General features: G+C 41.3%; 2 protein-coding genes across 5 annotated transcripts in view; one reads left to right on the forward strand and one right to left on the reverse strand.

Moving 5' to 3' along the window:
* The window catches only part of COA1 (cytochrome c oxidase assembly factor 1), a 190,318-nt gene extending 185,720 nt beyond the window's left edge, over nucleotides 1–4,598 (reverse strand). The window contains exon 1 of the mRNA XM_055085102.1: nucleotides 4,580–4,598. The gene's annotated coding sequence lies outside the window, so the exon portion shown is untranslated. The remainder of the gene's footprint in view (nucleotides 1–4,579) is intronic.
* BLVRA (biliverdin reductase A) overlaps nucleotides 1–12,515 on the forward strand; it is a 49,575-nt gene extending 37,060 nt beyond the window's left edge. For all 4 annotated transcript variants that reach the window (XM_028490222.2, XM_028490223.2, XM_007124951.4 and 1 more), the window contains 3 exons: nucleotides 6,251–6,358; nucleotides 8,423–8,594; nucleotides 12,158–12,515. In XM_028490222.2, coding sequence (XP_028346023.1) covers nucleotides 6,251–6,358; nucleotides 8,423–8,594; nucleotides 12,158–12,416 — 539 coding nt within the window. In that variant the 3' untranslated portion in view covers nucleotides 12,417–12,515. The remainder of the gene's footprint in view (nucleotides 1–6,250; nucleotides 6,359–8,422; nucleotides 8,595–12,157) is intronic.
* The last annotated feature ends 1,627 nt before the right edge of the window (nucleotides 12,516–14,142 follow it).

Here is a 14,142-nt window from a genome sequence, read left to right on the forward strand (position 1 = left end):
CATGAAAAATAATTCACAGCTGAATGACAATAAAGAAGGAAATATACCAATATATCTTATTCTTTCTGGTAAATAGGATCCTGGGTATTTTTATTTCTTCTAATTTTCCCCCCAAATTTAAAAACACTTATTATTTCTGAGATACACAAAACACCCTATTTCAAAAGATGAGGCCAGAAATGGTTCTTTGAGAATTTCATAATATACTGCTTATGTCAGAAAGCTGCTGAAACCATGTCTGAGGAAATGAATGAGTCGAGAATTTAAGTGTATTAATTGAAAGTTGTCTTTTCATTTTCTTCTAAGAAGTTATATCTTATTTCATAATCCATGACTGAGTCTGTCTTGCTGTCATATTTTTGGTGCTATAACTATTTATTTGGTTTGGTTGTTTTTTTTTGAAGATTATTTTGAAATAACCTCAAACTTATAGAAGAGTTGTGAATACAGTACAGAGAACTCTTTTTTCTTGAGAATCATTTGAGTGTAAATTGCCAACCTCATCCCCCAATAATTTCATGCGTATATCCTGCAAATAAAAACAGTCTCTAGATAACCACATACAACCATCAAAATCAGGAACTGTTACCACGACACATTTTAACCAAGCTCACAAAAATCAAAGACAAAGAGAGAACTTTGAAAGCAGTGAGAGGAAAAAGACTCATCACACACAAGGGAATCCTGATAAGGCTGTAAGCAGATTCTTCAGCAGAAATCTTGCAGGCCAGGAGAGAGTAGGCTGATACATTCAACATGCTCAAAGAAAAATATCAAATGAGAATACTTTATCCAGGAAAACTGTTCTTCAGAAATGAAGGAGAAATAAAGACTTTCCCAGACAAATAAAAGGAGAAAGAATTTATCGCCACTGGACCTGCCTGAAAGGATGTTAACTAGTAACATGAAAATGTATGAAAGTGTGAAATTCAGTGCTAAATGTAAATACTGGGTTGGCCAAAATGTTCCTTCGGGTTTTCTGTAACATCTTATGGAAAAACCCAAACAAACTTTTTTGGCCAACCCAATATATAGTCAAATTCAAAATACTCTATTACTGCAATGGTGGTGTGTAGATCACTTTGAACTCTAGTATATAGGTTAAAAGACAAAAGTATTAAAAGTAACTATAGCTACACTATTTTGTTAATGGATACACAAGATTAAAATACATAAATTGGGACACCAATAACATAACTCGTTTGGGGAGGTAAGTAAATATGTAGAATTTTTAAATGCAATTGAAGTTACGTTATTGTCAGCTTAAAATGGACTATTATAACTATAAGATATATTATGAAAGCCTCATGGTACTGTTAGTACCACCAAGGAAAAAAATGATAAAGAGAAAAGAATCAAAGGATACCATGACCAAAAACCATCAACTCATAAAGAAAGACAGTGAGGGACTTCCCTGGTGGCGCAGTGGTTGAGAATCCAACTGCCGATGCAGGGAACACGGGTTTCAGCCCTGGTCCGGGAAGATCCCACATGCCATGGAGCAACTAAGCCCGTGTGCCTCAACTACTGAGTTTGTGCTCTGGAGCCTGTGAGCCACAACTACTGAGCCCAAGTGCCACAACTACTGAAGCCCGTGCATCTGGGGCCTGTGCTCTACAACAAGAGAAGCCACTGCAATGAGAAGCCTGCGCACTGCAACAAAGAGTAACCCCTGCTCGCCACAACTAGAGAAAGTCTGCACGCAGCAACGAAAACCCAATGCAGCCAAAAATAAATAAATAATTTTTTTAAAAATAAAAAGACAGTGAGAGGAAGAAAGGAACTATAAAACAATCAGAAAGCAGGTAACAAAATGGCAATAAGTTCTTACCTATCAATAATTACTCTAAATGTAAATAGTTTAAATTCTCCAATTAAAAGACAAAGAGTAGCTCAATTCATAAATAAGACCCAACTATATGCTGCCTACAAAAGACTCACACTTTAAGGACACTCATAGGCCAAAAGTGGAGGGATGAAAAAATATTCCATGTGGATGGAAAAATACTCTGTGCAAATGGAAACCAAAGGAGAGCAGGTGCAGCATATCACACAAAATAGACTTAAAGTCAAAAGCTGTAACAAGAGAAAAAGAAGGTCATTATGTAATAAAGGGATCAATTCCTTAAGAGGATATAAAAATTGTAAATATGTATGCTCCCAATATTGGAGTACCTAAACAGATCTGAAGATAAAAATAGGCAGCAATGCAATAATAGTAGGGGACTTCAATACCCTGCTCTCAACAATGGATAAAATATCCAGATAGAAATACATTATGAACTAATGAATTTGAACTACACTTTAGACCAAGTTGCCTTACAGACGTGTACAGAACAGTCCAACCAATAGCAACAGAATACACTTTCTTCTCAAGTGCACATGGAACATTCTGCAGGACGCATCATATGTTAGGTCAGAAAACAAATTTAATAAGATTAAAAGCTTATTAAGTATCTTTCCTGACTACGTGGTATAAAATTAGAAGTCAATAATGGGAGGAAAGCTAGAAAATTCACCTATATATGGATTAAACAACACATTCTGAAAAAACAATGGATCAAGGGTAAGTGTTTTAAAAATTTTGAGGTGAATGAAAATAGAAACACAAATACAGAAATTGATGGGATTCAGCAAAAGCATTTCTGAGAGAGTAGTTTACAGTGATAAACACCTACATTAAGAAAAAAGAAAGAACTCAAACAACCTAACTTTACGTCTCAAGGAAGTAGAAAAGGAAGAACAAACTTAGTTGATGGGGAGAAATAATAAAGATTAGAGCAGAAATAGAGACTAGAAAGACAGTAGAAAAGATCAATGAAACTAATTTGGCTTTTTGAAAAGATAAAATTGACAAATCTTCAGCTAGACTTACCAAGAAAAAAGGGAAATGACTCAAATTAATAAAATTATAAATGAGGGAGGAGACATTGTAACTGATACCACAGAAATACAAAGAATCCTAAGAGACTATGAACAATTTATGTCAACAGATTAGATAATTTAGGAGAAATGGATAAATTCCTAGAAACACACAACTTACCATGACTGAATCATGAAGTAAAAGAAAAACTGAGCAGACCAATAACAATCAAGGGGATTAGGAGATCGAATAAGTCATCAAAAACCTCCGAACATATAAAATCCAGATGGCTTCACAGATGAATTCTACCAAACATTTAAAGAAGAATTAATAACAATCCTTCTCAAACTCTTTCAAAAACTCGAAGAGGAAGGAACACTTTCTAACTCATTTTATGAGGCCAACATTACCCTGATACCAAGCCAAACAAAGATACTCAAAGAAAAGAAAATTACAGGCTGCTATCCATGATGAACATAGATGCAAAAATCTGCATTAAATTCAAGAGCACATTAAAAGGATCATACACTATGATCTAGTGGGATTCGTCCCTGGGTTGCAAAGATGGCTCAACATATGTAAATCAATAAATGTGATATACCACATTAACAAAATGAAAATATATGATCATCTCAATAGTTGTGATAAAATCTCTCAACAGATTAGGTGTAGAAGGAACGTTTCTCAACATAACAAAGATGATACAGAGAACCCCACAGCTAACATCGTAATCAATAGTGAAAAGTTAAAAGCCTTTCCTGTGAGATCAGGAACAAGACAAGGATGCCTATAATAACCACTGTGTGCTATTTAACATAGTAAGCTGTAAGCTGAAGCCAGAGTAATTAGGCAAGAATAATAAATAAAAGGCATCCAAATTAGAAAATTTAAATTGTCTTTTTGCAGGTGACATGATCTTATCTGTAGAAAACCCTGAAGACTCCACTGAAAATGATTAGAACTAATAAATTCAGTTAAGTTACAGAATACAAAATTACCATACAGAAATCAGTTGCGTTTCTATACACCAACAACAAAGTATCTGAAAGAGAAATTAAGAAAGAAATCTCACTTACAGTACCATCAAAAGCAATAAAATACTTAGGAATAAATTTAACAAAGGAGGTGAAAGACATGTACACTGAAAACTGTAAGACATTGATGAAGGAGATTCAGGAAGACATGAATAATGGATAGATACCCTGTGTTCTTGAATTGGAAGGACTGGTACCGTTAAAATGTCCATACTGTCCAAATCAATCTACAGATTCAATGTAGTCCATATCAAAATTCCAATGGCATTTTTCACAGAAATAGAAAAAACTACCCTGAAATTTGTAAGGAACCACAAAAGACTTTAAATTAAAATAGCATTCCTGAGATGAAAAACAAAGCTAGAGGCATCACACCACCTGATTTCAACCTATATTACAAAGCTGTAGTAATCCAAACATTGTGGTACTGACATAAAAACAGGCACATAGATCATCAGAACAGAATAAAGAGCCGGGCATAAACCTATGCATATACAGTCTACCGATGTTTGACACCAAGAACACACAGTGGGGAAAGGATAGTCTTCAATCAGTGGTGCTGGGAAAACTGGACGGCCACATGCAAAAGAATGAAACTGGACCCCTATCTTAACACCATTCATAAAAATTACCTTGAGATGTATCAAGGACATATAGAGCTGTTCAAAAAAAAGGGACTTACCTGAAACTGTAAAACTCTTAGAAGAAAACACAGGGAAAAATTCTTGACATTGGTCTTGGCAATGATTTCTTGGGTAAGACACCAAGCATACAGGAGATGAAAGCTGAAATAAACAAATAGGTCTGCATCAAACTAAAGAGCCTCCACACAGCAAAGGAATCAATAAATTGATACTTTACAGAAGAGGGAAAGTATTTGCAAGCTGTATATCTGATTAGGGGTTAATATCCGAAGTATAAAGAACTCAGAAAGCTAATAGCCAAAGAGCAAATACTCCAATTAGAAAATGGGCAGAGGAACTGAATACACATATTTCCAAAGAAGACATTCAGATGGCCAACAGATATATGAAAAGTTGCTCAACATCATTAATCATCAGGGAAATGCAAATCAAAACCACGAGATATCACCTCACACCTGTTAGAATTGGCTGTCATCAAAAAGACAAGAGACAAGTGTTGGCGAGGATATGGAGAAAAGAGAACTCTGGTGCACTGTTGGTGAGAATATCAGTTGGTGCAGACACTATGGAAAAGACTGTGGTGGGTCTTCAAAAAATTAAAAATAGGACTATCACATGATTCAGCAGTCCCACTCCTGGGTATATATCCAAAAGAATTGAAATCAGTATATTGAAAAGATACATGTACACCCATTTTCATTGCAGCATTATGCACAGTAACCAAGAGATGGAAACAACCTAAATGTTCTTCCAGAGATGAAAAGGATAACGAAAAGTGTGGCTTATACATACAATGGAATATTATCAGCCATGAGAGAAGGAGATCCTGCCATTTGCTACAACATGAATGAACCTGGAGGGCACTATGCTAAGTGAAATAAGTCAGAGAAATACAAATAGTGTATAGTTTCATTTACAGTGGAATCTAAAAAGAAAAATAAATAAGCCTGTTTCACAGAAACAGAGATTTGAATGGCAGTTGCCTTGGGCTGGGGGAAGGGGAAATAGGGCAATATAGATCAAAGGGTACAAATTTTCAATTATAAGAAGAAGTTCTGAGGATCTAATGTACAACATGGTTGTTATAGTTAATAATATGGAATTGTATACTTGAAAGTTGCTGAGAGTAGGTCTTCAGCATGCTTATCACACACACAAAGAGTGAACTATCAGGTGACGGATGTGTTAAGTGTCTTGATCTTGATAATCATTCCACAATGCATTTGTACGTCAAAACAGCACATTGTACACTTTAAATATATAATTATATCTGTCCATTACCCCTCAATTTTATTTTTTAATAACTTTTTCATAAAATTCATTAGGATTTTGATAAAAGTGGAAATAAATGTGTGTGTTCAATCAGCCATCTTGAATCCAAAGCATGGACATAGCATTTTTGAGCAAGTTTTTACATTTTTTTTAATATATATATTTTTTATCAAAGTATAGTTGATTTACAATGTTGTGTTAGTTTCAGTTGTACAGCCAAGTGATTTCAGTTATACATACATTCTCAATTTTTTAAAATGAAATAAATACGAGGAAATTAACAGGAATTAGGATGACGGCCTTTTTGTTGTACAGCCAAGTGATTTCAGTTATACATACATTCTCAATTTTTTAAAATGAAATAAATACGAGGAAATTAACAGGAATTAGGATGACTGCCTTTTTTTTTTTTTTTAACCCCATCCTTGTCGTGACAGGGAAAGTCTTGCATGAGGAGCACGTTGAACTCTTGATGGAGGAGTTTGCATTCCTGAAAAAAGAAGTAGTGGGCAAGGACCTGCTGAAAGGGTCTCTCCTCTTCACAGGTCAGCCCTTGGTGGGATCACAGGTCACATGTAACTGGTGAGGCTGGTGGAGGGTTACTGGGTTCTTTCTGAGCTCTCTAGGATGTGAGCTTGGATTCATTTCTGCTCAAGACGTTCTGACTGAGGGCCAATTTAATTTTCCCATGCACCCACAGACAATAAAAATAATCTATTTTTCTTCTTTCCTCAAATGAGATCTGATTGCTCAGTGGGCCTTGGGGAAAACGTGTTAGAAATCTCGAGCACATTTATGCTTTTGGCCCAACCGATTAGGTAGAATTTTCTCTCATGAAATCTTGAGTTGGAGACTATTTTGCCACAGGAGGTTAAAAATGAAAGAAGCTCTCTTTGCAAAAGGACCGAGAGAAAGGTTCTTGGAGAAGAGAACATGTTTATACTTCTCTGTGGAGCAAATAGAATATGCATAGGCCCTTTCTTCCTCCAACATGTTATCAGGACATTGGCTGTGGCCAAGATATTTGATCTACTATATATTCAGCTATTTACTTTATGTTGGTCATTCTTTGAGCACCTCCATTAGCAGAAGGAAATGAACAGCCTGGAGCCTCAAGGTCTGCAGTCTCCTTTGGGTGGACTCCTTAGATTTGTCTCCAACCTAAGGCATCTGGGCCACCTTTCCCGAGGGCTTTCTTTGCAGAAAGGAAACCGACATTGTCAAGTGGTAAAACCATTCATCTGTTTGTTTCCAGAAAATATACAGTACTGGAATGTCATTTCAAAATCCATTTTCAGGGACTTCCCTGGCGGTAGTGGTTAGGACTCCAAGTTTCCACTGCGGGGGCGGGGGGCACTGGTTCAACCCCTGGTTGGGGAACTAAGATCCTGCATGCCGTGCAGTGCAGCCAAAAAAAAAATGTCACAAAGTCCATCTTCATCCTTTAAAATGATGATATGAGAGTTGTGGAGACAATAATAAGCATTGATCTGCACAAGGAACTGTGCTAAGTATGTGACATTATTTCATGTTAATTCATATGATAATCCTATAAAATGGGTATTTATTACCCCCATTATACAGATTTTTTAAAATGAAGCTCAGAGAAGTGAGTAGCTTCACAAAGTTGACCCAACAGTTATGTGGCCGAGGCAGACAGATTGGAGCTCAGACTTGTAGCAGCTGTTCAGTCCTCTGCAAAGAACAAGAGCAGACAGTAACCAGCCCAGACGGAGCTGCCTTTCCTTTGTAAGTTTCATACTTAGGTCCTAGTGATTGGAAACCATGTTGTCTATGAAACTGACAATCTTTGTTTTCTTTTATTTATCTTTTTATTTACTTTGCTTGTTTTCTTTAGAGCATACTCATAATTATTAGTTGTTTTAAGTCAATATCAAAGTTATAAGAAATCTTTGGTTTAAAGAGCAGTGTAACAGATATGAAGTCTTATAAATCTAGGTTATGTTTAAAATTCAGGCTGGGAAGAGAGGGGAGCAGTATCTTGACCAGATTTCTCATACAGATACTCGTTGCAATATACTGTTGTACACGAGATTATGAAGACTGAGGAAACACTTAACGCTGTATCAGTTTTCTTGATATTGACTACTTTATAGATATTACTGTTTTCTCCACAGCTATCACAATTCCTTCACTCCCTTATCATTTACACAGACAGTTTTATGGTATTTATAGGAATATAGGCTGGAGGGACTAAAATACATTAATTCTTTTACTTCTTTAAGTCACTAACTGAAGGGGATATGTTTACATATGTGTGTGTGTGTGCTGTGTGTATATGCACACAGCACACACACACACACGTTAGAAGCCTAAAACATTTTTATTACCCTGTGGGCCAGAAGGACTGCAATTTCCAGTGAAATATTCTATTTTACCAACAAAGTGAATTTAAGAGACAGGAAGAAAGGGAGACGTTTTTATGAAAGTCTCCATCAGAACTAGTCCTCTTGCACACCCCCCGTCACAAGGTAGGTTGTGTGTCCTGATCACCCAGCCACATCTGTTCGCTCCCTGTCACATCCCCCATGCCCCGCAGCTGTCAGCCCGTCCCCTCCAGTTCCCGCCATGTCTGTGATTACCCACAGCTGGCCCACTGGAAGAAGAGCGGTTTGGCTTCCCTGCATTCAGCGGCATCTCTCGCCTGACCTGGCTGGTCTCCCTCTTTGGGGAGCTTTCTCTCGTGTCCGCCACTTTGGAAGAGCGAAAAGAAGATCAGTATATGAAGATGACCGTGTGCTTGGAGACGGAGCACAAAAGGTAGGTCGTGAGAACCTGCGAGGAGAAAGCAACGTAAGGACATCCTCGTGTTCACAAGGGAGAGTAGGGGGGACCCAGGGGCCTCGAGCCGCACCTTCGACTCCAGAAGGGCCGTCTGCTTATGCCAGTGGAACAGGTGCTGGGATTTCACTTATTCTGCCTCATGCCATCCTCCCAGCAGCCCTGTAAGGTTAAGAGAAGCTCACAGATTTGAGCAAGTTGTCTAAGCCACGCAAGTGAGCAGTATCCAGTTATGTCTATGACCTGAATTGTTTCCAGCATTTTATGGTGAAAGATTCAGGCACCGGTGAGTTGAAAGAATTCTGCAGTGAGCATCCATCCAGCTACCTAGATCCTTCCATTAACATTGTACTCTGCTTGCTTATCACATGCCCAACTATTTCTCACCTTTATCACCACATCATATGTCGTAATGTTCCCAAAATGTTGATTCTTTATTGTTCATACCAGGTCTTTTTTTATTATTTAAAAATGTTCAAGGGACTTTAAAATGGCCCAGAGACCCAAAGATTTTCATGTCAAATATAAGATCACACTGAGGTGGGGTCTGTTGGTCCCTCCATTGCTAAGGCCTCCATTCAATCCTGGTTCATGGCACGCCCGGATGATTCTTCCAGGTGGGCAGTGGCGATACCCTCTGATGCCCAGCTTCTTCCGTAAATGGCCGTCAGTCCCCTAATGACGAAAAATGCAATCCCAGAAATAGTACGCTTGCAGACTCTACTCGAACATCCTTCCTGTATCGTTTTTCGAAACCAAGTCCTCTACTGATCCATCTGGGAGGCTGAGATAATGATGAGTCCCATCTGACAGTAAATGTAGATCTTTCACCAGCAAACACCCTTCAAGATAAAATGCCTCGTACCAAGTCTTTTTAAACATCAGGAGCCTCTGCGAGTCATTTTCCGACACAGTTTCTTAAGTTATAGCTGCCTTCCAACAACCTAGTGGAACAGAGCAGAACCTCAGCAGAGGATGGGGAGGAGGGCAGACATGACCTTGAAAGGTCACAATAAAAGGACCAGCGAGACCAGGATCACTGCTTGAATCTGGTTGTACAAGTGCTAGTATTTGCTAACATTTACTGAGTTCTTACCATGTGCCAGGGCCTAGTTCTTTTATAAGGATTTTCTCATATAATCTTTCTACCAACTCTCTGGAGTGGGCATTATTATGATTATTATGATCACCTAGGAAACTATGAGGCTCAGAGAGGTTAAGAAACTCGCTAAGGGCACACGGCTAACAAGTGACTGTGTGAGAATCGCGCTCAGGCAGCCTGTCTCTGGTCCCCAGATGGTCACACCTTCTCCACAGAAATGCACAGGAAGGGCACGAGAAGGGAACATTATGGAAAAAATGCCAGGCCTTGTCTTTACTTTGTCCTAGTCCTCACCTGTCAACGAGGTTGGGTATCATTAGCCTCAGGTCCCAGATTATCCAGGAAAACCCGGTGCAGTTTACTCCCAAGCCTGTGTTCTTCCCATTTTACCAGCAGTTTTCAAACTTTGTAAAAAATAAAAAAATAAAAAAATAAAAATAAGCATTAGAACACCTTTTCAACCCAAATCTATACAGAAGAGGTGCACGTTTCAGGCCTCCTGTTGAAGCCAGCTGGTAGGAGTGGTGCCAGAGCCGGGCATGCCCTACCCGCCATGCCCTTGTCCTCCAGGGCAAATACTTTAAGTTTTTAGGACCACAAGATGAGGAAGTTATTCTGTCCACACCTCTGATGGCTCCCCCTTTATGTACTTCAGATCTTTTCCTCTTAAACATTCACCCCACACTCTAATGTAGGGCTGGGTGAGCTGACTGGCTGAAGGGGAGGCCTCCCAGGTTGGAGGTACCCCTGAGCTTCCTACAGCACCCAAAACAACCTTAAGTGACCGGCTTGGGCCCCTTTCTTGCAACTCCGCACTGACACCGTTAGCCGTATCATGGCCCGTGCCTCTAGCGGCGGAGAGCAAACAAACCAAGGGTCGTTCCCCTTCGTTCCTTAGCCACGCCGATCTAGCCTGCCCACGCCGGGCCTGCCCCGCTGCAACCCACAGGGAAAGGAAGAGGGAAGCCAAGGAATGGAGACGAGAGAAGGCCAGGGACCCTGATGCCTGCCCGGCATTGAACCCTTTCCCTATTCGCACTGAAAACTCCATTACTTGGCATGGCAGCCCGACCAGATGGCCTGTCCTTGACCCTGACTCTTCCCTGTAGGATAAGCATAAGGAGGGGAAAGCAAAGAGAAATAGCCAGAGCAAGTCCTCTCATTCCTGAGACTTCGTTCCCAGAAGGAGGAAGGAAAACTGTATATGTGTGTATGTGTGTATTTGTGAAGAGGTTGAATGGAGGACATCCATATTGAAGCTGGAAAGAGCTTGAATGTTTGGCAATAATGAAATATTAAATGAATTATATAATCAGTTGTCCCCATGATATGCAGATAAAAATAATAGCGGGGCTTCCCCGGTGGCGCAGCGGTTGAGAGTCCGCCTGCCGATGCAGGGGACGCGGGTTCGTGCCCCGGTCCGGGAGGATCCCACGTGCCGCGGAGCGGCTGGGCCCGTGAGCCATGGCCGCTGAGCCTGTGCTCCGCAACGGGAGAGGCCGCGGCAGCGAGAGGCCCGCGTACCGCAAAAATAAAAAAAATAATAATAATAATAATAGCAGTATCTGTAGGATAAGAATATTTTAAAATAAGTAAACAATTAAAAATTAGTTATACTTTAGGATTTCTATTCCATATACATATAGGCAAATGTTTGAAAGGATTGTCTCAAACTGAAGATTATTTAGGCAAAAGAATTATGGATTTTTTTTTCCATTGAAAGCCCTTAAATCAGTGCTGTATTGTTTTTAGAATATATTTTTGAAGAGCAGATTTTATATTTTTCCTGTCACATTATTTAGTGAAGCTTCTAACTTTAGATCGAATCTGCTTAGGTTTCTCTGTTTTTCATTAAGCAGATAACACAGCTTTTATCTAAAGCCAGAAGAGATACACCCAGAAAAAGAAGAAACTGGAAGAGCAGGGTCTGTCCTATTTGAATTGTAATTTTTGTGAGTGCTGACTGTGGCCTGAGGGGCAAAAAATGTGAAATGGAAACAGGTGCTTTGTGAGTGGACAGGCAGCATCTGGGCTTGGCATGTACCTGCGGTCATAGAACTCTTTGAAAATGTGAGGAAAGAATGCTAAGAATTCTTTCCCATAAAAACGCACGTACACTTGGAAACAACTGTTTGCGCAGCATCGCAGGTCTGGATCCTCCAGAGGGATCCGGTGAGATCAGGGTGAAAACTCCTAAATAACAAACTGATACACCAAAATCTTTGAATTCCCCTGCCTGGTGGCAAAATTGAACAAAGGACCTTTGGGCAGTGAAGTTGCCAGCAATCACCCACATGGCGTCTGGGAGGCCGGTGGAGGTCGGCATGCAGCAGCTGCAGGGAAGACGGGCACAAAACGAGGACCTGGCACCGGGCACCCAGGTGCCAGCCCGCATCCGCGCGCCCCTGTGAAATTAACCCTGTACCTCTTGCTTCCACAGCCCGCTGACGTGGATTGAAGAGAAGGCGCCTGGCCTAAAGCGAAACAGACATTTAAGCTTCCATTTCAAGTCTGGGTCCCTGGAGAATATGCCCAACGTAGGCGTCAATAAGAATATTTTCCTGAAGGATCAAAATATATTTGTCCAGAAACTCCTGGGCCAGTTCTCTGAAGAGGAGCTGGCTGCCGAGAAGAAACGCATCCTGCACTGCCTGTGGCTGGCGGGAGAGATCCAGAAACACTGCCGCTCGAAGAAGTGACGGGAGGGGGCAGCACGGCCCTGCGCAGACGAGACCCGAGCCTGATTTTTGTCAAGAGTTGACCTTTACCTCTGCTCTTACCATTAAACGTGTCTTGGGTAAACAGGATTCGCTTATTGTCACGAGCCGTGCTGGGAGCGATATTTGGTTGGGGGCACACGTGGTGGGAATGAAGAAAGAACCAACCTTGGTGGAGCAGCTCGGGATGCTTTAGATGTCCAGTTTCATTCACTCTTCCCAAAAGCCCTGGCGGACGAGTGTTACCAAGGCTTGTTTTCCTTAGTATATTGAAAACATCTTGTTTGAAGTCACCCAGCCAGTAAATGGCAGAACCAGCCTTTAAACCCCACTCATGCGCTAAATCACTGCAAAACAGTGCCTGGAACCCTCCTTCCTGCCTTAAGGAATTTTATTCCCCCCCCACCCCGCTCCAGACTCTCACTGGGCAACCGGGCTCAGTGCTGGGGATCCTAAAGATGAGTAAGACATAGCCGCTGCCCCCAGTAACTCACAGTGTCAGAAGGGAAGCAAGTCACACAAACTGGTCATTGTAACGTGGGAGGTTCAGGCTGTCCCTGGCCATCTGGAGAAGGGTTCAGGGAAGATGTCCAAACCAGATCTTGGTGAAGAGATCAGCTGTGTGAAGGTCAAAGAAGGGCTTTCCTGGCAGCGGGGGGCAGTATGAACAGAGAGAAGTAAGAAGCAGCCTGGCCGGTGCCCTGGGACAGTGTCGTTGGAGCACTGGGTCTGGAGTGGGGAGTCCCAGAGAGGCAGATCTGATGGTGGGGGGCCTCGTAGGCCAGGTGAAGAGCTGGGGTGTTGTTTATCAGGCCGTGCAGAGGCACCGAAGGGTGTTGTTTAACGTGCCGGGGGCGTGGGGTGCGTGGTCATGTTTCTGATTTAGGTAGAGCGCTCAGAAGGCTGCCTGGAGAGGAGACCGGAGACCCAGGAGACAGCCAGGGAAGCCACGTATGTTTGCACTTGGAGTCTTGTGCTTGTCTGGACTCGTGGCTCATGTCCGGTCCGATCCGCTTGACTTCGAGGCAGAGCCGAGTCCCAGGAAGCTGCTCTTTTGTTTCACTGGTGGTCCTGTTGCATCTTCTGAGCTTGTGTTAGAGTTCTTGCTTCTGTAAATGTCTCCCTCTTGGTTTTTTCCCTGCTCCCCACTTGCTATTATGAGCCTTAACTAGTTTGGAAACCATGAGATGGAGGCAAACTCCGTTCTCTACCTCTGTTTCTATTATTCCATCACCAGCGTATCTCCCAGTAAAGCAGGAAAGTATATTAAATCTGAAAAAAATCCATAAGGTTATTCTTTCATTCGCCATGTAAAATAATTTGTAATAAATATTGGTCCATTCGTTCTCTTGTTTTATTATCACATCAAGTGTCCCTCGAGGCCAGGAAATACTGTATGCTCTGTTTTTGTATGCTCCACAGTATCTAGCATGAGAAATGTTACACATTCCACGATTAAAATAGAGTGCAATAGTCTCTCGCATCTGGGCTTGATAACTGCTGTTTCAAAATATTGGCCCTATTTGATATTAGAAGTAGGATGGGGCTTCCCTGGTGGTGTCTTGGTTAAGAATCCACCTGTCAGTGCAGGGGACATGGGTTCGATCCCTGGCGCGGGGAGATCCCACATGCCGCGGAGCAACTAAGCCCGTGCACCACAACTACTGAGCCTGCGCTCTAGAGCCCACGAGCCACAACTACTGAGCCT

This window comes from Physeter macrocephalus, chromosome 5, assembly GCF_002837175.3.
Source record: "Physeter macrocephalus isolate SW-GA chromosome 5, ASM283717v5, whole genome shotgun sequence".
NCBI classification, from domain to species: domain Eukaryota; kingdom Metazoa; phylum Chordata; class Mammalia; order Artiodactyla; family Physeteridae; genus Physeter; species Physeter macrocephalus.